The following is a 25,849-nucleotide window of genomic DNA, read 5'->3' on the forward strand; positions in this document are numbered from 1 at the left end:
ATACCAGAGGTATATCCTTACTGTCAAGAGGGACACCAGATACCCCCAAAATAGTTGCCAGTGTGGTATATACTCCAAGTGCTGTCCCAAGAGTTGAAGGGAGCAGAGTTTGGGCAAATCATGGAAGCCTTGCAAAAGGAAGAAGTAGGACCTGGAAATGATATTTCTGGTAGCATCTGCTGGTTGTGATGAGGTGGCGCCATGTTTCTGAACCCAGTGAGCTCAGGGGACAGTGGATAGTGACTGTTGTGGTGGGTAGAAGGAATACCTCTTTGGCCCAGGTCTTCTTTCTCTGGCTTCTGCTTAGGACTTCTCCATGTCATCTCTGGATGTGGTCTGCCTGGTTAGGGGGTTGGGTACCTAGGAAGGAGCTGAGCTATCCTTGGGTAGAGGAGGGACTTATCCTTGGGTACAAGGGTCAGGCCAGCATGAAGACTACCTTGATCATGAAGGGGACTCTGGCTCCTATTTAGCTCTGCTGAGAGCCTTGAAAATCCCCTTTAGCCTGACCCCTCCAGTTCCCTGACCACCGAGGCTGGTGTGGGGTTTTGCTCCTCTCCTCCCCATCTTGGCTGAGCAGAGGGATGGAGAGGCTGGGCTTTGCCAGTCCCGGACCTTGGTGAGGCTGCTCTCAGGATTGGGGATACCCTGGGAGATGGGGGAGGAGCAGGCAGCCTCTCTTCCTGCTCCCCTCCCCCTTCATGGTGGCTCAGCCGATAAACTGCTTATCCTCAGGTTGTCTCCCTGAGCTGAATGCAGAAATGTGTTATTTAAATTTCAAAATCACATTCTTCTAACAGCTGTCAGAGACTCTGAGTGTCAAGGAGAATTGGGCTTTAGCTGCAGCTCTTGTCACCCCTTTGACACCTCCACTCCTTTCAGGGTCTGTTGGCCAAGAGGAGGAGGGGTAGGGGAGAAGACCTTGTGTGTGTGTGTGTGTGTGTGTGTGTGTGTGTGTGTGTGTGTGTGTGTGTATAGGGAAGGAAGGAGGGAGGGAACCAGCTTTCTACCAGAAGTGCAGAGCTGGAGATCTACATTTCCATTTTCTCTCTCCTGTAAGAGCCGGGACCAGGGCTCCTGTTGGTAGGTAGAAGGATTTGCTGGCACTAAGGTGTGAGATGTTGGTGACTTCATCTTGGGTTGTCTTTGTGCCCCAGGGAAACAACTTGCTATGAAGAAAAGGACCAGCAAGGGAAAGGAGGCAGACGAATGGAGAGAGAAAGGGTGGGAGAATATTATATTCAGTGTACATATAGGAACATGGTACATTTTCAAGTACCATGGTACTTGAAAATGGAGGGATGAGCAGAGTTAGGAGGGGGGGGAGAATGGTGAGAGTCATTGCACTCATAAACTGACATGCTGAACTGAAACTCTTTGAACAACTACTTAAAAATAATAATAATAAAAAAGAACCAGTAGAACACAAACTTAACCCCCACCCCCAAAGAGCTTTCTAATGGTAGATTTTTGGGTGTTATGCTTGGGGCGAGATTTCTTTTCTTGGAGGGGGGTAAAGTTATTTTTGGATACTCTTTAAGTAGCATCATGTAAATGGCACCTGCTTGCTCTTCCTCCTGCATATGAGCACGCTCTGCAAGAAGCTGGTACAGAAGGCCCTTCTTGGCTGCCCCTTTCTTGCCTTTACCACAGGATTCTGCATTTCTTCATAGGCTCCTGGCTTAGCCATTTAGTGCACCCACGCTGGTTTTTCCCCATAGAAAGCAAGCAGGGTGTGAGTGACACGAGTTCCTGCTATGCCTGTCCATGTACTTCTGTAACCCACGGTGTGTAGAGAAGGTCCCATGGAGAAGAGAGGGGTCAGTGTGTAGTAAGTAGCAGGGGAAGGTTTATGGCTGTGTGTGTGTGTGTGTGTGTGTGTGTGTGTGTGTGTGTGTAGATTGGTGCACAGTTGGTGCATGTGCATATATGGGTGAGTATGTGTGCTAGGTATGTGTAGATAGATGGTGGTAGAGTGGCCAATATGTGTGCATGTGTGGTGTCAGTATGTAGGTGCAGTTATGTGTCAATGTGATTGTGAGGTAGTGTGTGTAGACTATTTTTCGTGTGTGGTGTGTCATGTGCATGGTATGAATGTAGCTATGTGGATATCAGGGTACATGACATGGTGAGCTGTATTGGGGCAGTGTGTTAGTATGAATGGAGTGGTATGTGTGATTAATGTGAGTGTAAATGTCTGGAGGGCTGGTGTGTGTGTATAGTGTGTGCTTCGTGTGTATATGTGTGGTGTGTGGGGAAGTGGCTGTGGGTTTGGGTGGCAGCTTTCTGCCTGCAGGTGGGTAGAGGAGGAAAGGAAGGGATATGGCAGGAGAGGGTGAATGTGGGTGTCCTGGTGCTCCCTGATCAGAACAGAACCTAAGCCATCATCCCTCAGGGGACAAGCAGTCCTCACAGCTCCATCCTAGTCTTTTTGGGCAATTCTGAGAGAACTGTTAGGAGGTCCCTTTGGTCTGATTCACAAAAATACGGAGTGGAACTGAACTCTGTGACATCCTGTGAACTCCAGACACCCAGGTCTGGAGGCTGTTTCTACGAGCTGTGGACTCTCAGTGGGAGAATTCCTGAGCACCCTTGTGCCATGCCCTGATGTAGGTGTTGAGAATGTGTTGATGACCCAAACAAAGGTGGCTTTGCTCTTAGGGGGCCAACACTCTTAGCTGGACATGGAGAAATAGAAAACAAGCCAAGTAACAAATTCACAAGGAAAAAAAAAAGATTGTGATGAATACCAAGCAGCTACAAAAGTGGGATGATGGGCGAGGAGACTGGGAATGCCTAACTCTGACTCATGGGAAGGGTCTGCCATGAGAAATTCAGGGAATGGCAGAGCTGGAGAGACCCCAGGTAGGGAAAGACCCCAGGTAGAAGGACCCTATGTGGACGTGGGGCTTGGTGGAGGCTGTGCTATGGATGGGGGAGGGGAGCGTCAGGCAGAGGCAGGAGGGACCTGCTAATGAGCTACGTAGGTCAAGTTAGGAGTTGGGGTTTTACTGAAAAACCATTGGGGCAGCAGAGTATGATGTATGCATTTGAAGATATTCTTGTGCTGTGGGAGAACGGATGGTGGAGAGCTGGGGTGCATTGGCAAGGGTGGAGTAAGGGTAGCTATGAGGCTACTGAAAGGGTCTAAGTAAGGAATAGTCAGAAGAGAGGAGGAGATAATGCATGAATTTAGGCTAGATCTTGTGGGTGAGTGGAGAGGAAATGGAGATAGGACTTCTATTTGCTCAGAGTGTGAGGTGGTGTGATGGAACCCTTCCCCTCTGGTAATATTAGGAGGTCTTTGAAAGGTGACTGAATTATGAGGGCAGAACCCTCCTGTGCCTTGCAGTTATTTTCCAGGGAGCAGAGCTCTCCCTTGGCCATTCCTATGAGAACAAGTGAAAAAATGGCTGTTGTCAAACTAGAATGTGAGCCCTCACCAAACACAGTGTCCGTTGGCACCTTGATCTTAGGCTGCTGAGTCTCAGTGCTGTGAGAAATGAGACGTGCATTTCTTGTTTTTTGTTTTGTTTTACAGTTTTGTTCTAAGATCAGGACTTGAACTTGGTACCTAGTGTCTTTGCCTATTAGCCAGTACTCTACAGAGCCAGGCCTCCAACCCAGAGAAATGAGTTTCTGTTGGTTATAAGCCACCCAATCGGTGGTATTTTGTTATAGCAGCATGAAACAATAAGACACAATGTAATCAGATTAGAACAAGGGGGAAGGGAGTGTAGAGAGACTGAGGCAGGAGAAAGTGGGAAATGGCCCTTGTAAGACACTTGAGGTTTGAGGAGCCTTAGTTGTGCATGCCTTTCCCAGTGACAGTAGCTGCTGCTCAGGGTCAGGGCGAGGGTGGATGGGAGGATGCCTTGGCTTTGAGTTGGTGGTTAGTGAGTGTGATGGAGGAAGAGAGGCTGAGCAGTCAGGGGTTTGCCTGGGGGATGAGAGGTGGGAGGGTGGAGGGGGGAGGGCACGAGGATCAGGAGGATGGGAGGACAGCAAGTGATTAGGGTCACAGTCTGGGGGTGGTTGAGAAATTGCTAGAGTAGGAATCCTTCCAGAGAGGAGGCAGAGAGGGGAGGAGAGGAGATGGTGGTCTGAGTTGGGGAGGTTTGATACAGATGCCATTCTATAAGCAGGTTACCTGTGGCCCTGGTAGTGGGAACCCCAGGGGTACAAAGGAACCACAAGAGGCAGGAAGATGGGTGAGCTGGAGGAAGACAAAGGAGAAGTTTTCTCTGGGCCTGAAGGTTAGTGGTCCATGAGCTATTGAGTGGCCCTTCTTTCAAAATTAGTGTGGTAAGTGACCAAGTCATTGATTTTTACCAAATGCATTGATTTCCCCAGTTTCATTTCTGTGAAAAGTTTTTAGATTTTCACATTGAATGAGTTTTCATGGCTTTTGAAGATTTTTGTGAATGAACTTCAGAACTGTGTTTTAAAACGTGCTTCTTTTTTTTTTTAAATTAAATGTAAGGGTCATGGGTTGAAGGAAACTTTGTATGGTGAGAAAAGTGTATTTCATAATCAAGAAACAAACTCAGTTTATGATTGATGCCTCCAATTTACACCCACTCACTACAAACAAAAAATGCCAAGAGAGACTTGAGTCAATCACATCAACATGAAATGCTTCAATTTTGGTTTTCAGTTGTTATAAATTCAAAATTAAAGCTGATATGCCATTGTGGGAATTGGTGTGGAATGGCAAAAATTTTAAGTATGAAACCTCTTTAAGTCCCCAAACTATATTTAAATGGAATTAAATGTGTTTGAAAAGGTCCCTTTACCTGGGAAAAGGTGAAACTTAAAAATTTAAATGTTAGAATCACAAAATTAAGACTAACTTGCTTTTTACAGAATTGGAAAAACAATTTCCGTGTTTAAAAATAGAAAACAAAAACCAAATTCATTCATTTTTTTGTTGTTGTTGATGTTCAGTAAATTTGCTGTTCCTCAGATGACTTTTTTTTTGGCAGATTGGCCAGCTCCCCCAAGATCTACCTTCCCCCAGAGTGCTTGGGATGGCTGAGAGGTGAGGGGAAAACTGGAAGTCAAGTGGAGACTGTAAGGGCTTCCAGGGTGGGTCTGAAGAGAGCAGTGGTCTGGATACTCAGAGCAGTAGAGGATGAAGGTTCAAATCCCACCACCTCCCTGGACTTGATTGACAGCCCAAGAGGACTGGGAGGTGAGGTGGTGGGGAGTACTGATCTGGTCATCTCTTGGGGACACTGAGATAGTGGTTTGTACTGGGCTATGGGGATTGCAGGGGTACAAGGCCCAGTGGTAACAAGGACCTGAGGCCCTGTCTCTTGGGTTTCCTGGATGGAGCACAAGAACCCTGAGACCTTGTTCCCTCTTGCTCATGGAGGAGGAGACAAGGACTTTCCTGTATGGGTCATAGTATGTATAGGCTGAGACACATAGGGTTTGGCCTCTTCTGCTATCAGGATGCGGTGAATGCAGCAGAAATAGAGAAAAGGGAGGAGGAGGCTCTGTCTGGCCAGGTAATACACTTTTTATTTTTACTTGTTTTTTAGCCAGCCCTTATTGCATCCATGCTTTTGGCTGGAAACTCTGGGAGTCATTGTGTTACTCAGCTGTACATTACTGCCATCAAATGCCCAAGGCAGCTAACAGATAAAGAGAAAAGGCTTGTACTTTGGGAAGTTTAAAGCTCAACATCTGTTTGGTTTCTGCTAAGAAGATGGCAGGACATGATGGTGTAAAGCCTGTGTAGGAGTAAACAGTCACATGTTGAATTTGAGCAGAGAGGTCGAACTCAGCCTCTCCTAACAATCCTGTGTGGAGAACTACCCAGGACCTAAAGGCGTAGCACTAGGCTCTGCCTCCTGAGGGTTCTGCTTCCTCAGTGTTCTGCCACTTCTCAGTAGTGCCTCCCTGGGGACCAAGCTCTTGGGCCACATGGGCCCTTGGAGGACATTTAAATGACCCCTAAACTATAGCAGACATTACTTCATGTTTCATCTTGATGGTGCCCAGTGTGTAGGCAGGGTGGGTGCTGTCTTCTCATTTTACAGATGAGGCAAACAAGGAGGCTACATAACAACCTGTGCATTCTTGTCCTGCTGGCCTGGGCTCAGCCCTGGGAGTCCTTCACCTCCCAAACCCAGGACGCAGAGTGAGCTTTGGGCAAAGGGGAAAATTCCTTATGTTTATTTGACTCTAGTTTCCCGTGTGAGCTCTGGACAGGGAGGAGCTTCTTGTTTGTCACCCTTGACCCCTGGTGGAAGGGAGTAAAAAGCAAAAAATGAGTCTGGGGGTTGTATGACTGGAAGGATGAAGGTGTGGAGGGGATTCTCTCTCTCTCTCTCTCTCTGTACTTGTGTATGTGTTTCACCCACCATTTTTTTTTTTTTTTGGTCAGTAGTGGGGGTTGAGCTCAGGGCCTGGGCACTGTCCCTGAGCTATTTTGCTTAAGGCTAGCACGCTACCACTTTGAGCCACAGCTCTACTTCTGGTTTTTTGAGTGGTTAATGGAGATAAGAGTCTCACAGGGACTTTCTGCCCTGGCTGGCTTTGAACTGTGATCTTCAGACCTCAGCCTCCTAAGTAACTAGGAGGAGTACAGGCATGAGCCACTGGCACCCAGCTCTGCCCATCATTCTGTGTCAACTGGTGCCACCATTCTGAGATACCATTCCTTCCCCATCATTCTCCTCTAAATCTCCTTCCTCTCTTCATCTCACTTATCAGTCCTATATATTAGGTTATTTACGCATCTATCACCAGAATTCTTTTCATTAGAATAAAAGAAACATCTCTATCTTTCCTGTGTGCAGCTGGATTTGTAGGACCTTGGGACTAGTGTATGAAAATATTTGTTGTTTTACTGCACTATTTGATTGACTGCTAACTGCAGGGTTATGGTTGCTGTTTACGGAGTGCTGCCATCGCCTCCACCACTGCCCTTGTGTTTGTGTGTTGTGTTTGCATAGGACGCAAGCGGACTCCTTTGGGTCAGTTATTGGTTGACCTGTGTTTTCCATCATAGGACCAGAGCAGGGGAGGGCCTGCTTGACCTGAAGGCCTCTAGCCCTTCAGCACCTTGCCTTGATATATTGTTTGATGAATAGGTAGGAGAGTCACCGAGTGTAGGAGACAATTAGTTCATTTTTCATGTGAAGAAATGAGACCCAGAGAGGGACAGGAGTCTTACCTGAGGTCTTACATGGCTGGATAGACAGACATAGACTTAGCCAGGTTCTCTGCCTCTGCTGTAGTGACAGACCTGCACAGCCTGGCCCAGGGTACCAAGGTGAACAAGAGGCAGAGCTACAGCTGTGTGTCTAGGGGAAGGAGGGAAGTTTCCTGGAAGGGCTTGGAAGTATTCTGGAAGGCAGAGCCTAATTTCTTTCACCAGGGAGATGCCTGGTTGTGGCTGGAAATTATCTTGATGACGGGGGTGGGGGGGTGGGTGTGAAAGGGGTAAATGAAACCCTCCAGAAAACATGACAGTAGAGGGTCTGATGGGCGGGCCTGTATATTATGTGCTGTGTTGTATTGTGTTTATTGTGTTGTGCTGTGTTCTGAGTGTGAATGTGTGTGTGTGTGTGTGTGTGTGTGTGTGATTATGGGCTACTCAGCCTCAGGATCTTGAGAATCACAAGGAACCTGTGAAATACAGATGCCTGGGCACCAGCCTCAGGCCCTGGACTTGGGATGTCTGTCTGTCTGTCTGTCTGTCTGGGGGTCTGAGTCACACATGCCCTGAGTTTGAGCACCTCTGCTTTAAGACTGGGTGCATGTATATCGATGGCCTCCAGCATATTTTTGTATCAACTGCTGCGCATTTCTGTTAGTTTGATTTGGGCATTTTGGTGGTTCTGGGGTTTGAACTCAGCCTTATGCTTGCTAGGCATCTGCTCTACCACTTGGGCCATGTCTTCTGTCCTTTTTGTTGTGTTTTGAATAGGGCCTAGCTTTTTGCCTGGGTTGGCCTGGGTTATGATCCTTCTATCCACTCTTCCCATTTCCTAACCAGCTGGCATTACAGACATGTACCACTGTCCTCAGCTTTTCATTGGATGTGATGATGTCTCTATAATTTTTTATCTGAGCTGGCCTTGAACCTTGATCCTCTTGATCTTGGCTGCTGGTAGTAGCTAGGATTATGGGCATGAGCCACTTTGCCTGGCTAGCAGCACCTTTTAGTGAATTAGAAAGATTCAGGACTAATGAAGATGTCAAAATTCAGGCCACAACTAGGTAGGTATTGAAATAAATAATATATATAAATTGTGAGTCAAAGAAACTTAAAAAATTTTCACTTAAGGGCTGGGAAGGTGGCTTAGTCATAGAGTGCTTGCCTTGTATACATGAGGCCCTGGGTTTGATTCCTTAGCACCACATAAACAGAAAAAGCTGGAAGTGGTGCTGTGGCTCAAGTGGTAGAGTGCTGGCCTTGAGCTGAAGAGCTGAGGGACAGCGCCCAGGCCCAGAGTTCAGGCTCCATGACTGACCAAAAAAAACTCCAACAAATTAAGAGATTTCAAGGAAAAAAACTTAAATACTAGAACAGCTGGTACTATGAATAGGATCCAAATTACATGGCCATATTTGGGCAATTGAAGTTTACCAAACCCAGCTCTGCATAAATGTAGAACAAACAGGTAGCAAGGGAATATCGGTTGGAAAGGTGCTCACATGGCTGCTGAGCAAGGTGCCCCACTGCCAGAGGCAAAGGTTGGGGCTCGGGCTCGGGTGAGAGCCAGAGGTAAGGCAGATGTGCAAGAGGTGATGAGGAGCCTGTGGTGCAGAGGCCCTCTTCCCTTCTGCATCTGGCTGCACTGGCCCTTGTGGAGTATGGAGGGGATAAAGAAGCCAAGATGTGTCCCCAGGGACTGGGGCTGGCAGGCTGAATTTATTGAGCTTTTACAAAGTGCCAAAGCATTATTAAATCCTACCCCCTCTCCAATGGGCAGCTGTTTACCATTTACTCTTTGGCTCATCTCTGCTTCTCCTGCTGCAGGCCTGGGGTACCCACCGAGGAAAGGGTTGGGTCCAGGCTGTCGTAGGTCAGCCAGACGCCACATGCATTTCCAGCTCCTAAGTTGTTGTCGTCCTGGGGTGGTCTCAGCTCCCCGAGTGGGGAGAGCTGGGGAGCTAAAGGGGTACCTCCTGTTCCAGAATCTTCTGCACATTTTGATCCAGGGGCACTGGTGGGTGAGGTTTGTGTAGAGAATAACCTACCTTTTCTTCCACCCTGGTGAGAACTTGCCTCATAGCTGGGGGAGCTTTTGGTGGGTGGAAAGGCAATAGATGGGCTGGAAAGGAGTGTGCTGTGTGTCTGGCATGTGTTGCCCACCCATTGGGCTTGCGTGCACCTGGCTGGTCTCCAGCTGGACAGCCTGGAGCTTGATGAAGGCTGGAGGGGGTGACTCTTCTCTGTCATCCATTCTCAGTGGATAGCGTGAGGGAAGGCAGCTTTTCAGTAACGAGGCAGTTACTGTTTGGATCACAGCCTTTCTTGATTCCTTTTTTCTTGCTTTCTTTTTATTATTATTTTTTTTCTAGGAAATTTACCAAGTTCAGACCCAGGGGTTTACATGTCCCGCCCCTAGCAAACGCTTTCACTATTCAAGCTCCAAATGGAAGCCACTGGGGCTGTAATTACACTGGCATTAGCTCCGGAACATGCTGGGAGGAGGGGAACGGAGCACCTGGGGGACCTAGACACAGCCACAGGCCTAAATTAGCTGCTGTTCAGCTTGCAGTAGTGGCCTGCTCCTGCCTCTTCTCTCTCCTCCACCTTGGCCCCAGGCCCCTTGCTCTTCCCTCCCAGTAGCCAGCTGGCATTTGACAGGTGTGGAGACTGGCTGGTCAGGGGACCTGATCCTCCTCAGAGGCAGGACCTCCCTGGTAGCCTTTGTGTTCGCAGGTGCCCTGGGTTCTTACACAGCCTGCAGTATAGTTTCACTGCAGCTTTGGGGAATTCCTCCAGTGGCTCCACGCTCCAGCATGGTCAGATTCCTTGTCTGGCTCTCCAGCCTCTTCTCTTGTTATTCTCTCCCTCTACTTCCATTTCCAGGCACAGTGAATGGCGTTCTGCTTATCCGCACCCTTTGTCTTTGCTGTTTCCTGTATCTGGGACTCTTTTTCCACTCTCTTGGCTTTCCCTGATGCTCCTTCATGAGTCAGAGATGTTACTGTGTCCCTGTCCCCTGACTTCCAGGAGGACCTTTTCCTCTTCTGCATCACATCTTCCTTACAGGGTTTAGTTAGCACTGGCATGATAGCCAACATAGACTGACTGCTTCAGCTGTGTCTCAGGCAGGGTTGCTGCCCTAGCAGCTGGGAAAGTGCCTGGCACAGAGGCCTTCAGTCCAGGTACAATTTACTGCTGGGTGCTGGTGCCTCATGCCTTTAATCCTAACTACTCAGAAGACTTAACATCTGAAGATCCACGTTTGAAGCCAGGCCAAAGCAGAGTAGTCTGTGAGATTCTTAGCTCCAATACACAGGTAGAAATCTGGAAGTGAAGGTGTGATTTAAGTGGTATTGTGCCAGCCTTGAGCAAAAACGCTAAATGAGAATGAGAAACCTTGAGTTCAAGGCCCAATAATGCCCTCCCTCCCCCACATTTATTGGTAGATAAGGAAAAAAAAACCACCTTGACTTGCTTTGTGCTTTTTTTTTTTTTGTCAGTCATGGGGCCTGAACTTTGGGCCTGGGTGCCAACTCTGAGTTCTTCAGCTCAAGGCTAGCACTCTACCACTTGAGCCACCTTCCTGCTTTGTACGTTAATTCTCCTGTTTCAGAGCACTTTTAGATTCCTAGGAAAATTGAGGCTCCTGTGTGCTCCCATACCTCGTGTACTCCCAACATGGAAGGGTGTATTTGTTAGAACCAAGGCTCTGGCCATCAGAGCTCTGGCCTGCCTTTGCTGCCTGAGTCGCTAGTGACATCATGGACTGCCTTTGCTCTTGTTCATTCAGTGGGTTTGGACATTTGTGTAATGATGGGCCTCTACCATGTAAGTGTCATGGAGAATAGCCCCACCGCCCTTAGCAAGCTCTGTGCTCCACCTACTCCCTCTGCCCTGCCCTGCCCTGCCCTGCCAATTACAGACCTCTTCACTGTCTCTACTGTTTTCTCCTCTCCAAAATGTCATGTAACTGGGATCTCATGTATAGTTTCTTTCATGCGCAGTCCCTCCATGCCTTTTGACAGCTTGATGGCTCATTTCCATTTTAATCACAGAATGATATTCTCTTGTCTGAATGCATCCCTAGGCTTTTATTTTTACAACAAAGAGAGAGGGAACCTGAGCTGGGAATGATGGCTCAAATAATCCTAGGTACTTGGGAGGTAGAGATTGGGGAAAAGTTCTCAAGACTCCTTCTTAACCAGTAGATGTGCAACATGGCATGTGCTTGTCATGCCAGTGACAAAGACAAGCCCAAATAGGAGGACTGTAGTCCAGCCTGGCCCGGCATAAAGCAAGAACCTATTGGAAATAACGGACACAAAAAGGGGCTGGTGGAGTACCTCAATTGTTAGAGCACCTACTTAGGAAGTTAGCAAATGCGAGGGCCTGAGTTTTAAACCCTTAGTACCAGGAGAGAGAAGAGAGAGGGAGGAGAGGGAGAGAGAGAGAAGTGGGAGGGAGAAAGGGGGTGGAGAACTTTTCTCTTTCTCCCTTCACAGGCTGGGTGTGGAACTAGCTGTTATGGTGTTGGCTCTGCCTTCATTGATGGTCCCTCAGCTCTCACTTCTGAGGACCTTCTGCCTGGGCCCTACCTTAATACTTGTTTGTTCCCGGTCTTGTTTTGACCACTATTTCCTGCTCTCTGTCACTTCTGTTCCTTAGTAGTACTAGTAACATTTTGGAATACTATTGTTCTAAGTACATATATTCTTTCATTCATCTAATATTTGAATAGCAACTATGTATCAGACACTGAGCCCTTGGAACTCAGGGGCTGTCCTGACCCTTTGCAGAACTTAGATTTGATACAAACAAACAAAGAGTTACTATGCACCATGGCTACCCTTATTATAGGAAAAATAGGTCCCAGTAGGGGTTAAATGGAGCGAAGGGACTGTTACTATGCCCAAAGTACTCAGGAAGGATTCATGGATAACATTTGAGTACAGACTTGACTCGAATGAAGAACTACAAAATCCCCAAGGCTGTCATAAAGGTTAATATTGAAATCGAGTGGTCAGGAGGAAGGAGTGCGGGGTAAAGCCGCATACAGCAGTGCTGGCTCAAGGAAACATAACATATGCCATGGGTGTGGAATTCTACATGCACAGATGTGAGATAATAAATGCTTTGGTATTCACATCAAAAGCTAAAAATCCTTTGCAGAAGATAGAGATGAAAGGTCTACAGCTCAACGTCAGATGGGGCAAAAAATGGAGACCCAATCCCCAAATAACCATGCTGGGCGTGGAGATGCACAGCTATAATCCCAGGTAGGTGGAAGGCAGAGGGAGGAGGATGCCAGCCCAAAGCTTTTCCTGAGCAAAAGTGAGAGACTCATCTGAACTAAAAGCACATGAGAGCGAGCAGCGCTGCCGTCAGTGGTAGGTGGCTTGCCTAGCCAGTACAAGATCCTGACTTCAATCCCTAGTACAGCCATGAAGAAAGAGTTAAAAAATGTTGATACTTTAACACCATAGTCAAACTGTTTTCCCTTCAACATGTAGTCAAAGTAATAGATTTTCAGTTTCTTAAGTATTTGGACTCTGGTGTGTATTTCAAAATCTTGTATGTATTAAAATGTGCTAGCTGCATTTCAAGTTCAGCGGCCACACGTGTCTGGTAGCTGTCATATTGGACAGCCATCAGCATAGAGCCTGGCATGTCTTGTGAACACTGCTGAGTGACACAGAGAAATGACACAGGATGCTTTGTGTCAGGAATGATCTCTGCCTTGGGTTCTAGAAGGTTCATTCCAGTTGCCTGATAAGGGGCAGAGCGTGGAACAGGGGCCCAGGCATAGAATGGTGTAGTTTGGACCACGTGGTGGATTCTGCATGCATTTCAGAGGTAGAACCTCTGGACTTTCCCAGGGTGGAGTGGGGAAGAGAGGAGTTGAGGGCAACTAGAACTTTCGCTTGAGCTCCTAGAAGGGTGTAACTGTGATAGAATAAAGTAACTGTTGGCAGGGAGTGTCGCCTTTGGGGGTTAGGGTGTGAGATGTGAGTATTGAGGTTTCAGGCAGAGTTGGACAGATGAGACTGGGATTCAGAGGCAACATCTCAGCTGGGGAGGTGAACATTGATTGATGGTGTAGGAGAGCCGTAGGAGAGCCCCAGGGAGCATGTGCATGGAAGGGAGGGCCAAGCCCTGGGCAGAAGACAGGAATCAGCAAAGCAGGCTGAGCAGAGAGGTGTCAGGGAGATCAGCAGAGAACAGAAGGCAAAGGAGCAGGGGGTTTAGGTAGGAGAGTGTCGTTCTCTGTGTCCTGATGATGGACTTGGGGGCGATGAGGCCCGAGGGCTTCCGACCATCCATGGGTGGTGAGGGGAGGAAGACATTAATCTGAGGTGGGCCGAAGAGAGAAAGCGAGGAGAGCAAACCACAGCTAGTATAAGCGGCAGAAAAAGGTGCAGAAAAATGGGTTGCTTAAGGGGGTGTATGTGATCATGAGGAAAACTCTCTTCTTTTTGGTGGTGCAAGAGTTTGAACTCGGGGCCTGCGTACTTGCTCTGCAGGTTCTTTACTACTGGAGCCATTCCTCTAACCTTTTTGCTTGAGTTGTTGTTATTTTTTGGAATAGGGTCTCATGTTTGTGTGCCTGGGTCAAATGGGACTGCGATTTTCTTCCCTCCCTGTGTGTCTTATGTAGCTGGGAATAGAAATGTACACCATCTGGGCTGGCCTTAAACTGCAGTCCTCCTGATCTCATCCTCCTGAGTAACTAGGATTACAGACATGAGCTTAGCCTTTTTTTTTCTTTTCTTTTTCTGATGGGAAGTGTAATAGCCAATGAAAGTGTTTTAGTGAGCAGATAATAGGTGAGCTCATTCATGCGTCATGATCTTAACAGTAGCCACTGTCTTGCAGACAAGGAAAGGGAGGAAGGTTTTAGTCATTGGCTCAAGGTAACATAATGGATAAGTAGCTGTGCCAGAAGGTGAAGGTTGATGGCTTATTTCTTGAAGACCCAGTCCTAGTGACTGTGAATTTGTGCTCCTTGGTTTCCTAGCCAGGGTGCTTGGCTTTTCCAGGCTTACTTGGCTCTGCAAGGCTTTGGCTTCCTCTGATCATGATGTCCACACAGCATCTAGCAGAGATCTGTGTAGAGGTGGGGCTTGAGAGACCCTTTAACAATCAGGTGACCAGAATACCAGGAACTGCATGCTGCACATGCTCAGACATCAGGCTTGCCATGAGGAGAGCATGGCCTTCACTGGCCTGTCCCATGTCCTCCTTACCCTGAACAGGAGCTTGCATGGAGGAAGGGGCTCCAGAAAGACCAAAAAACTCTGGGGGGATGGATAGAGATGAAAAGCAAGGCCCTGGCTTGTCCGCTCGCTGTCCCTGGCATACCTCTGTGCTGGGTGGTCAGGTTCTTGCTAGTGTGCTGGGTGACTGTGTGTGTGTGGGTTCCCTTGCACACTTTCACCTCAGTTTCTTCATCTGTAACGTGAAGAGGCTTCTGCCTTGTCCACTGGTATCTCAGGGAGGTGTGTGTGTCAGCTTCCTCTGCCTGCCATCGGGCCAGAGGAGAAACGTGGCAAGGTGGGAATTGGCTGGTGGCGGTGGTCAGGTTGCCTCTGTGATGTGTGTCTTCCTGGAACAGCTAGCCCTGACCGTGGGAAGTCACTGCACGGAAGCAGAGCCACTCCTGTGGTGTGCCCTTGACATTCTACTTGTTGGTCAGAGGCACAAGATTTCCAAGTTGAAACACATCTATCTGCCCATTAATGGGTTATGTGGTTAGCTCTTAAGGTCCATGCTGGAGACAGCTCTGACCTGACAATTGCAAGTCTCCCAGCCCAGGGATTCCTATTTGGAGGGGTCCTCTATAAACTGAAGGTCTGCTAGATGGGCTGTTGGAGGGAGGGAAGTCTCTGGGGCTCTGGTTTTGTGACCTTAAGTCAGTCATGTAATTTGCTGCATTTACTTTTCTTGTGAATGGTCGGAACTTGTGCTTGCTAGACAGGTGCTCTATTACTTAAGCTAGGCCTTTAGCCAATTTTTTTCGCTTCAGTTATTTTTCTGGGAGGGTCTCTGTTTTTGCCTTGGGCTGGCCACAGACCACAATCCTCCTGCTTACACCTCCTACCATGTAGTTGGGATCGTGGATATGTTCCACCACACCCAGATTGTTGAAATGGAGGTATCTTGAACTCCTCTCTGTCTGTCTGTCTGTCTGTCTGTCCGTCTGTGTGTGTGTGTGTGTGTGTGTGTGTGTTTAAATCCTCAGTTGGCCTCTGACCATAATCCTCCCAATCTCTTTCCAAAGAGGTAGGGTGACTGGTTGGGCTACGGTGTCTAGCACTTATTTCCTGGATTTGTAAACAGGGCACACACTGGGTTGCATGCCTTTTAGCCTTGTGATGAGTGAACATTCACTATCCTAACTGCATGCTGCTCACTCTGTGTCTGGCAGAGTCCTGAGGACTTTCTTGATGGACCTGTGTGTTGATTCCATAATTCTCACCCCAACCTCAGGAGCCAGGGTCCCAGGAAGCAAGCCCTGCTCCACAGACGGGAGACGGAGTCAAAGAGCAGTCATGTGGAAGCATACTGATCTCAGGCACCCATGTCCCCTGCGCCTGGCTGGGCCTCTGACCTGCACTGTCCTTTTTCTTCTAGGGACAGGGGTAGACCCGGTGGTCAGTGCCAAGAGTAACCACTGCCTGGATGCCGCCAAGGCCTGCAACTTGAACGACAACTGCAAGAAACTGCGTTCGTCCTACATCTCCATCTGCAACCGAGAGATCATGCCCACCGAGCGCTGCAACCGCCGCAAGTGCCACAAGGCCTTGCGCCAGTTCTTCGACCGGGTGCCCAGCGAGTACACCTACCGCATGCTCTTCTGCTCCTGCCAGGACCAGGCCTGTGCTGAGCGCCGCCGGCAGACCATCCTGCCCAGCTGCTCCTACGAGGACAAGGAGAAGCCCAACTGCCTGGACCTGCGCAGCCTCTGCCGCACTGACCACCTGTGCCGGTAAGAGGCTGCACCTGTGGGTGTGGTGTGGCTGGTGTTAGCCCTTCTCTCAGTTCCCTGGAGCTCTCTGGATTACGTTGAGCCCAGCACAGGTGCTACGTCATCTGTCACTCATTCATTTCATTCCTTTATTTGTCCATCCATCTATATCCATCTAATCATCTGTTTTTCTGCCCATTTATGAATTCATTTACCTTTCCTTCCCTTCTTCCCTCCAATCCTCCTTCCCCCCTTCCTACCTTGTCTCCTTCCCTCCTTCCTCTGTCCCTACTTGTGTTTATTGTTGGCTCATTCTACCCAGCATTATGCCAAGTACCTCACAGGAAGTCAAGATGAATCTCCGAGGAGCTTATAATTAAAAATCACTAACTCCTAGAGTCTTGGAAGAAGAAGGACTCTAGATAATTTGATATTCTTTCTAACGAAAGTCCTGCCTAACTTCCTTCAGAGGAAGAAGGTACTTTTTGTAGTGCCAAGAGCTAGCTTGCTGAAGACTGAGAACTGGCTAGGCTAGTGTTGGCTGAGAATGGATTCTGTAGTCTGACGAGGCTTGTTTCAAATGCTGTATTTACAACTTATTTTAGTGATGTGACTTTGAACCAGTTTGAAAGGTTTCCTGAGCTTGCATCCATCCTCCTGACATAGGAATACAAATACCCACATGGCAGACTTATTGTGAGCATGAGAGAACACATGTCCAGAGTTCAGCACAGAGCTTGGTGTATAGTAAATGCTTTGTAGATGCATCACCTAATTGTCTGAAAGCATTTTTTTTGTTGTTGTTATTGAAATTTGTTGAATTGAAATTTGCCTCTTTATAATTCTTGTGTTGTCCTCTTGGTGCAAGTAAGATTTGGTCATTTGGAGATAAACCCCATGTTCTCCATAGAACACCCCCTACAGGAAGGAAATAGGGAGAGAAGAACTGGTTCCAGTCAATGGGATGAGGTGGGGACACCAGGCTGAGGGGCATCGGCCTGAGCCTGTTGGTCCCAGGGTGGGATCCTTGAGCCTCTGAGTCTAGGAAAATGAGAAAAAAAGACCAGGAAAAGCTAGATAGAGGCAGAGAGGCTGGGCTTGCAGGGTTCAATGTGGGGTGGGTGTGCTTAGTGAGAGTCTGGGCAGTGAGGCTGCTGGACAAATGAGGAGCGCCATAGTTACAGGTGTTTACAGGTCGTCAGCTGGGTTCTGAGCATTGTTTAAAGCCTTCTTGTCTCATTGAATCCTACACCAAATCGATAAAGTCAGTATTATTATCTTTATCAAGTGAGGGGAATAGATTTAGATCATACAGGGCACATATTTTGGAGTTGGGATTCAAGTGATACTGCTTTTTCCCCCTCCCTTCTTCCCTATCTCCCTCCCTCTCTTCCTTTCTTCTTTCCTGTATTTCTTTTGGTGCCAGTCCTGGGGCTTGAACTCAGGACCTGGGCACTGTCTCTGAGCTTTCTTGGCTCAAAGCTACTGCTACAGCTCCACTTTAAGTGTTTTTGGTATTTATTCCCTGGTTGGCTTTGAATTCTGATCCTCAGATCTCAGCTTCCCGAGCTAGGATTACAGGTGTGATCCATGAGTGCCCAGCCTTCTTTTATTTATTTATTTTTGTGTGTGGCTACTATGGTATACTGCTCTCAGGTAACGTAGCAGCTGAGGAAGTGGGGGGAAGGGGATTGTTTCAGAGAAGAGTAGTAAATAGGTTTTACTGGATGCGTGATTGGCTGAAGTTCCCTGGAGGCAAGAACCATTTGCATTTTGTTTATTCCACATCTCTTCTTGGACATGGAGCCTGGCCCATGGTGAGCACTCCATAGACAAGAGTTGAGTGAGTAGTGACCGCCATGTTTCCTAGTTAAGTGATTATGGGTGATGGAGCCTATAGTGGAAGATGGTGATGGACACATAGCATTTGAGGTAGCTGGGGAGGGGGACCATCGATGCCTCTTTGGCAGTATCTGGGGGCATTTAGCCTAGGAAGCTGAACTCAAGAGAAGCCGGAGAGAAAGGATGGATTTAGGGACGTTTTGCTATCACTGGTGCTTAAAGTCATCACAGTGTATGCTGTTGTAGGGAAGGTAGGTGGCACCCATGGTGGGGGCTAGGTTGGCAGTGCCTGCTGCTTTGGGTGATGTCAGCAGTCAGGTGACTGTCACAATATGGGGGGCAAGGGCTGGACTCTGCTGGAATCATGAAGATTTCATAGGGAAGGATGAAGGAAGTGGAACAGGTGGTCAGAAAGCTTGAGAGACTAGAAGACTGGCCAAGAAACCAGAAGAGAAGAGAATTCAGTGGAAGGGAGAAAGCAAAGCTGGAGAGAGAGAGAGAGAGAGAGAGAGAGAGAGAGGAGAGAGAGAGAGTGTCTGTGTGTGTTGAAAGCTGATTTCTGTAGGCTTAGGCCTGGTGGGGAGGCAGAGGAGAGGCACTGGGTTCAAACCACTGTCTTCAGAAGGAATCAGAGCTGGGGTCCGGGGCTGAAGAGGGATGTGGGATGGAGGCAGCGTCTTTTTAGCTGGGGAGAGCTGGGCCTGTGTGTACATAGAAAGGGAGCCTCTGTTTGTTTGGTTTGGAAAACAAGCTCTGCTGGAGCTCAGAGAAAGGACTGAGCACAGAGCTAGCTGCAGGGCTCAGGGAAAGCCCTGTGAAGACAGTGGGCTTTCTCTTTTGCTTACTTAAAAAAACACACCGTAGACACACACAGACTGAGGCGATTTGAAATAAACCCGTGCCTACAACAATAGGAGGGTTGGCCATAGGAACGGAGCGAGTGCACACTTCAGCTGTGCAGTCTGGCAGAGTAGTGAACTTGAATCCCAGCTTTCTAATGGCTGAGATGAACCAGGAGCTGGGAGGGACACATAATTCCTAAAGCACCGTAGAAGGGAGCCAGTGAATCTTAGCTGGACACTGCTTTCTCTCCTGGATTAAATGCTGAAATGAGTTTGGCCAGCCACCTTCTACATAGTGACCTAAGCGGACAGAACAGATGAAGAATTGGGCCTTCAGGAGGCTGGTAAAGGCTGGCACAAGGTGCAGTTCAGCCAGCCTTTACCACACCTCATGCCTACAGGTGGGCCAGGGGTACCCAGAAAGTAAGTAGGCTTCAGGAAAGCTGAGATGGATGTCTGAGGTCAATCTAGGCGGTTTATAGAAGTGATAGGCCCCTGGCACTTGCTCACTTCCTTACTTACTTTGTCTTTCTCTTGGTGGTATTGAGGCTTGAACTCAGGACCTTCTTGATTAGGCAAGTGCTCTATGTCTTGAGTGGTGCCACTTTGAGGATGGATGGTTCAGTGTGTGGCTCCTGTGGATTGAGAGTCTTATGTGAGACTCTAGGCCAGGGGAAATTCGGTGGCTCAGTTTTGTGTCTGTTTGAAGAATCAGAAGGGCCTTTATTTATTTATTTTTTCTTGAAATAGCCAGGAACATGAGCATCGGTTGGCACATGTCCCTATGGAACCAGTGTTTAGAAAGCTTGAGATGGCGGAATCTTAGGAGCTGAGGAGCTGAGCTATGCAGATGAACCCCTTGCCCTTGGTTGTGGATTTCAGTGCTGCACCAGGTTATTGAGTCAGGGACACAGCTGGTGTGGGAAGGTCTGGGGTTCTGAGTGGGAAATCTGGGTTTCCTATGTGAGCTTCTACCATGGACCAGGGCTCATCTCTGCCGAGCTCCCATCCCAACCCCTGAACTCACCCACGTGCAAATATAAGATGTGGTCCTCTGAGAGGGAGGGCGGGGCCTAGGCCTCGGGTGAACCTGGCAGGAGTCTTGGGGGCATTATAACACCTCTGCAAAGCTGAGGATTGAGGTGTGCAATCAAGATGCAGAGATGAAAGGCAGGTGGAGGCTGGAGCAGGTCATCATGGCGTCCCTGGCTAGACACTTATATGTGGGCTCTGGATGGGCCTTTTCACTCCCTGACCCATGGTTTTGTTACTGATCAAACAAGGATGCTTAGCACAGGCATCTGGAGAACCCATGGGGGTATTCCGGGTTTGCGGTCTGGATTCTTTCCAGTGGTTTTGCAGGCTGCTTTCTGCTGCTCCTACCCCTGCTTCTTGGGCTTACATTCCTGGAGACATGAGCTCTTGGCATAAGAACAGATGGGCTAATGCCTCACTGGGGTGGCAGGTGGAGGAGGGTGGGTTGGAGGGATCCTTCTCACAAGTCTGTACCCGGGGGCATCTGGAAGGGGAGGTACAGTGTTCAGCTTCTGCAGGCCTGACCTGTCTGCACAGGTATCTTTCTCTCCTGTGGCCCTGGCGATGTCCAGGTGGCCCTGTGGGTGCCACTGTAAGCGTCAAGAGGTAACAGGTGACTCTAGAGGGCACCCAGGCTTGGCTCAGCATTGTGCCAGGAGAAAGGGGGGTCCTGCCCTTCCTTCTTTTCTGAGTTGGATCCTTCAATGTAGGCACTTGAGGGAAAAGCTCCTGAAAATGGAAGATCCCCAAGTGGTGAGATTTGGAGCTGGAACCGAAGAACTCTCGCGTCCATGGATTCTCTCATGAACAAAGCTGGTTTGTTGGGGGTCCAGGAGAGCCCTTCTATGAGTTGATTCTTTGGAAATGGGTCTCTTGTCCTTGGGCATCTCCGAGATTATTCCTTATGCATCAGGGCTACAGCGCTCAGGCTTGACTGGGACGGATCTGCTTGGCCACGTGTTGCTCTTTGTGCTTAGGGAGTTGGTGCAGTTATGCCCATGTTTTTCACCGAGAGACTGAAGAGGGCAGACAGCCCATCTGGTACTGTAGGGAAGCCAGTCCCGTTATTTGCTGTTGAGTCTCACCTAGTGGTGAGCATGGTGCAGCACCTATCTGGTGTGTCATTAATTAAATGTGTTGTCTTGCTACATGTTACTATTGAGAAAGTGTTGCAAGTTTCCTTTGAAGGAGCCTTGCTTGAACAAGGATATCTTCTTGCTGGGGGCCCTGAAGTACTTCTGTCTGTCCGTTCACTGCCCTGGGGTCCTTCTGTCCTCTCACGGCCCTTTGGAGCAGGGTCAGATGGAATATCTGGGAGTGGAAGCTTCCTGCTTTACCCACATCCAGCTGGCTGCAAGTCACATCCCAGGGGCCCAGGCTCTGTCTTTCTCTTTGGTCTGGTTCATGTCCCATGAGCCTCAGGGCTCTGGACTTAAGCTAACATAGGAAATCTAGGGAAGACTAGTGCTAGCATTTCCTTTAGAAAATTCTGAGGAGTCTGGAAACCCCAGAGGACTTGTTGGAATGAATCCATGGAATTGTACTAGATCATAGCTATGCAGTGGGTCATGATCTATCTACATTTTGAGAAACACAACATTTTAGTTTTTAGTCTTCTCAGCTTGCATTCATTATGAGGGTGTGTGTGTGTGTGTGTGTGTGTGGTGTGTGTGTGTGTGTGTGTGTGTGTGTGTGTAGTGGTGGCAGCTGTAGATTGTGGGGAGGATCATTCTCTTGTTCTATAGAGCTTGTGTCCCTTCTAGGCTGTACTTGGAAGCAGTTCTCTGAAATGCCCTGCTCCTCATAGACTGCCAGGAGGATATAAATAACTCCTTGCTGGCCTGGTGCCAGCTGTGGGGCTGTAATCTAACCTCTGGGTGCTGCTAATATGTATAAATAGACCGTAGCCTGGGGCTACCCTGACAGCCCAGGCCCCTTTGTGCAGTGGACGCTGTCATTGGTGGCATGCAGGAGTTGGGCCCCTCCCTCCGGAAGTCCTCCAAGCCCTCCCTCTTGCTAGCTAGGGGAATATCTACTCCACTTAGGCATGGAGGATGAGCAGGTCTAGGATTTGATTCTTGACACCTTGGCATCTGTCACTCAACTTCTCTTTAACTCTGTAAGATAGAGTTAATTCTTGGCTGGTATCTTTAGCAGATCATCTCTAAGTGATAATAAAAGATTGTTTGCCTAAGAGTAAGTGGGCTGGGGCCTCAAAATCTTCACTGTTTATAAAAAGTACATCCTTGAATATTTTGCAATTATATGGTAAGTGTATCTTCTAGGGAGACATTTATTACATCTCTTGTATTCCTCAAATGTTCCTTGATCTCCCAGTCTTAAGAACCTTTGCTTTCTCTGGAAGACCAACTTTATCAGCTCAGTGGAGGAGAATGTGACTCTGTGATCTATTAGTGATGTCTGCCACAGGCGTTGAGGGAGGGTCTGAGGATAGATCCTAGCAGATACACAGCCAGTCATTCTTGGGGGTGGTAGGTTGCCTCTAGCAAGGGCAGTGGGAGGGAGGGACTTGCAACCGCTTCTCTGTTAGTTTCACCATGACTTGTTCATTCCTATAAGGCCTGGAACTGTGTTAGTGTTGGAGAGTTTCTGAAGGAGCTGAAGGTCCTTCCCTCCACACACTTGGAGTCTAGTGACAGTAAGAAGGGAGCCATGTTACAATTAGACTATCAGATCTTCACTTGGCTTCTCTGGCAATCCAGGTTCTTTTGTGCTATCTCCTAGGACCATGAGGGAGGCATTGGAGAGCACCCCCTTCTTTGGGGAAAGATTGGTCACAAGCAGCTAAGTCCCACACAGGCCTTCCTGGCCCTGAGCAGAGCTCAGACACCAGTCAAAGAACAAAGCTGAACCCTGGAGTATTGGCTTTGCAAAGGGGCTTGGAGACAGGCCTGGGTGTGGTTGGGAAATAGGCAGGGGCTAGATTACACAAGATCTGGGAGCCATGGCCAAGGGATTTGGGCTAACTGAGAACTGGACTTCTGAAGCCCAGTAGTGGCATAATTAAGACTGAAGTGTGAGAGCACTCTAGCTTCTGTGTGATGCTAAAGACAAATCACGTTGGTCCTGGATATAGGTGGAGGGTGGGTCTTTTTGGCCTCATGGAGGAGACATTTCTGTTGAGTTTGATGGAGGAGTGGGTCTGTATTAGGAGGTGACTCTTCTGTTCCTTGGAGGTGGCTGTGGGGGGAGTGTGTTAGGGAACTAGAGGAAGGGGCAGGAAGGGCTCCTTCACCAATCTCTTGTACATTATGTCACTTTGATTTCCTCTGGAAGACAGTAGGGACCATGAAGCATGTTAAGTAGGAAGGTAACTGTATTTTAGAAAGATCCCTTTGGCTTGCTGTGCATGAAGGGGTTTGAGAAGTGCAAGCTGGGAATGCGGGTCCCAGGAAGAGTCTGCATTGTGATTTGCCTGAGATAAGGCTGAGGCAGAGAGAAAAGGACAAGGGACTGGTCTGAGGGATGAGACAGACTTTAGAGCTCAGTTCTTGAAGATGTATCGGAGATGGACATTTAAGGGGAAGATAGTGGCCTGGAGGCCGGATGGCTGGCATTGTTGTCATCTGAGAGAGGGAGGAGGAGGAGAAGGGAGAAGAAGAGAGCAGCAGGAAGACCTGAGAGAGGGAAGAGGAGTAGGAGGAGGAGGCAGGAAGCTTGAGGATGGGGGAGGAGGATGCTTGGGCTCCCAAGTTGTTGTTTGAAAGTCTTTGAAATGTGCAAGTGGAAATGTCAGATACCAAGTGTACTTGCTATCTGGGCGTTCAGGGGAGAGGCCGGGGTTTGGGATGGAGATGATGGGATTAAGGGAAAGAATGCAGCAAAAGTAGAAGCGGCAGCCGGCTGCACAGCCACGTGGTAGACACCGGCTCTTTCAAAGAGCTTTAAGCTCATGTGGGGAGATGGGGCTCCCTCATGTGAACGCGTTACTATGAAGAGGAGGCCTTGCTTAATTCACTGTTTTGAGGATTAAACTCTCTGCTGCAGGTGAGGGGGGGAGAGCCAGGGAGGACAGTGTGGAGACTGGCTCCATCCTACTGTCTAGGAAGGAGGCGGATGCCTGGGGCAGAGACTTCAGGGAGAAGGGGCAGAGGAGGCAGCGGACTGGACTGGGCTTTTCCTGCTGAGAGTGGAAGGTGCCAGCAGAAGGGGGAGAGCTTGTGTGAGGGCTGTGCATTTGGAGTGTGAGGCCAGAGCTTTTGGATGCCTGAAGAGACCCTGAGCAGATAGGGGCTTTACCTGCCCCTGTAGGCGTCTGTCTGTCAACCCCTAATGGCAGCAAGATCAGGGTTCTGGAAACTTGTTTTCTAATGAGAAGATGAAGTAGTCACATGGATCCTGGTGGAGGGGTCACAGGCAGTGCTAATGAACACATTGGCTCCTGTGAACCCAAAGGTTCCACATCCCTAGGTCCAGTCAGTCACAGACTGAAAATATCTGGGGAAAAACCCCACAATGAAAATATGAATATGACACTAAAACTAACACAAATAATAGTGCAGTCTTACAATGTACCTAAATGGTACATAGTGTTGGGTGTCAGAAGTAACCCAGAGCTGATGGACAGTGTACAGGAGGCCTGCGCAGGGTCTGTGTGAAATAAACACCATTTTGAACAAAGGACTTTGTGAATTCCTGGATTTTGGTATGAGGGGTCTGCTGAGCCCACTCTCTAGGATTAAACCCACCGGTCCTGAGCATGACTGACTTGAGAGCCTGTGGATAACTACAATGAGTGACCTCATTCGGTCAGAGTTCCAGCCTCAGAGTTGGAAACAGGCAGAGTCCTTCAGAGAATGTCTTCTCTCAGAGACTTCCCCCCTCTCTCAGAGCCTTTTCCCTCCCTCCCTTCCTCCTTCCCTTCTTCCTTCCTTTCCTATAGTAGTACTGGGGTTTCAACTCAAGGCCTTGTGATTGCTAGGCTGGAGCTCTAACACTTGAATCATTCCTGTAGCCTGGCCTTTTGCTGGTTATTTGGGAGATGGAGTCTAGTGGACTCTGGGCCTACGGTGACCTGGAATCGTAGTCCTCTAGGGTCTCAACCTTTTGGATCACAGGCAGGAGCCACTAGTGCCCAATTTGGCCTTCTTTCTCTGCCCTTTCTAATTTTCAACATGAAATTTGCTTTTTTGATTTTGCTAATTACCAAAGTGTTATGTGCTCATTGTAAGAAATAATTCAGACAAGACAAAATATTCCTAGAGAAGGTAGAAGCCATTCCCATACATACCCTGGGAGGAATACCCACTCTTTAGACCTTTTTTTTTGTGGTACTTGAGTTTAAACTCAGGGTCTTGTGCATTTGAGGTAGGCACTCTGCCACTTGACCCGTATACCCCAAGACCATTTTGCCTTTGTTCTTTCTCAATTGGATCTAGTATGCACGCCTAGGTGTCCTGGACTGGGATCTTTCTATTTATGCTTCCAGCATAGGTTGGATGACAGGTGTGTCTCACTGTGCCCAGATTTTTATTGTTGAAAAGGTGTGTCTCCAAGAGTTTTTTGCTTGAGTTGGCTTTGAACTGCAAATCTCTTGATCTCTGCCAGGTGGTAGGATTACAGGTGTGAATCACTGCACCTGGCTTCAGACTTGGTTTTTAATGTGCATAGAAATAGATTCCCCAACAAAATGGTGTCATGCAGTAATGCTATTTTGTAAGCTGTTTTTCCCTGAACATGTGGTCAGTTTTTTCCTATCTTAATATATATAAGTGTACTGGTTTTCAGTAAGTCTGGTTCCCCTGTTGGGCTATGGCCCTGTAGGTGGCTTGCTGTGCTGGTCTTTGTCCACTTGTCATTCACTCTTGGGATGTTTTTTATTTTTGGGTCCGGTCATGGGGACTGAACTCTGGGCCTGAGCACTGTCCCTCAGCTATTTTTTTTTTTTTTTGGTCGGCCGTGGGGCTTGAACTCTGGGCCTGGGCACTGTCCCTCAGCTCTTCAGCTCAAGGCAAGCACTCTACCACTTGA

At 48.3% G+C, this 25,849-nt stretch overlaps 1 protein-coding gene across 2 annotated transcripts in view; it reads left to right on the forward strand.

Moving 5' to 3' along the window:
- Gfra2 (GDNF family receptor alpha 2) overlaps positions 1-25,849 on the forward strand; it is a 75,343-nt gene that overhangs the window by 17,941 nt on the left and 31,553 nt on the right. For both annotated transcript variants that reach the window (XM_013034467.1, XM_013034468.1), the window contains exon 4: positions 15,806-16,160. In XM_013034467.1, coding sequence (XP_012889921.1) covers positions 15,806-16,160 — 355 coding nt within the window. The remainder of the gene's footprint in view (positions 1-15,805; positions 16,161-25,849) is intronic.

This window comes from Dipodomys ordii, unplaced genomic scaffold (assembly GCF_000151885.1).
Source record: "Dipodomys ordii isolate 6190 unplaced genomic scaffold, Dord_2.0 Scaffold189, whole genome shotgun sequence".
Taxonomy (NCBI): Eukaryota; Metazoa; Chordata; class Mammalia; order Rodentia; family Heteromyidae; genus Dipodomys; species Dipodomys ordii.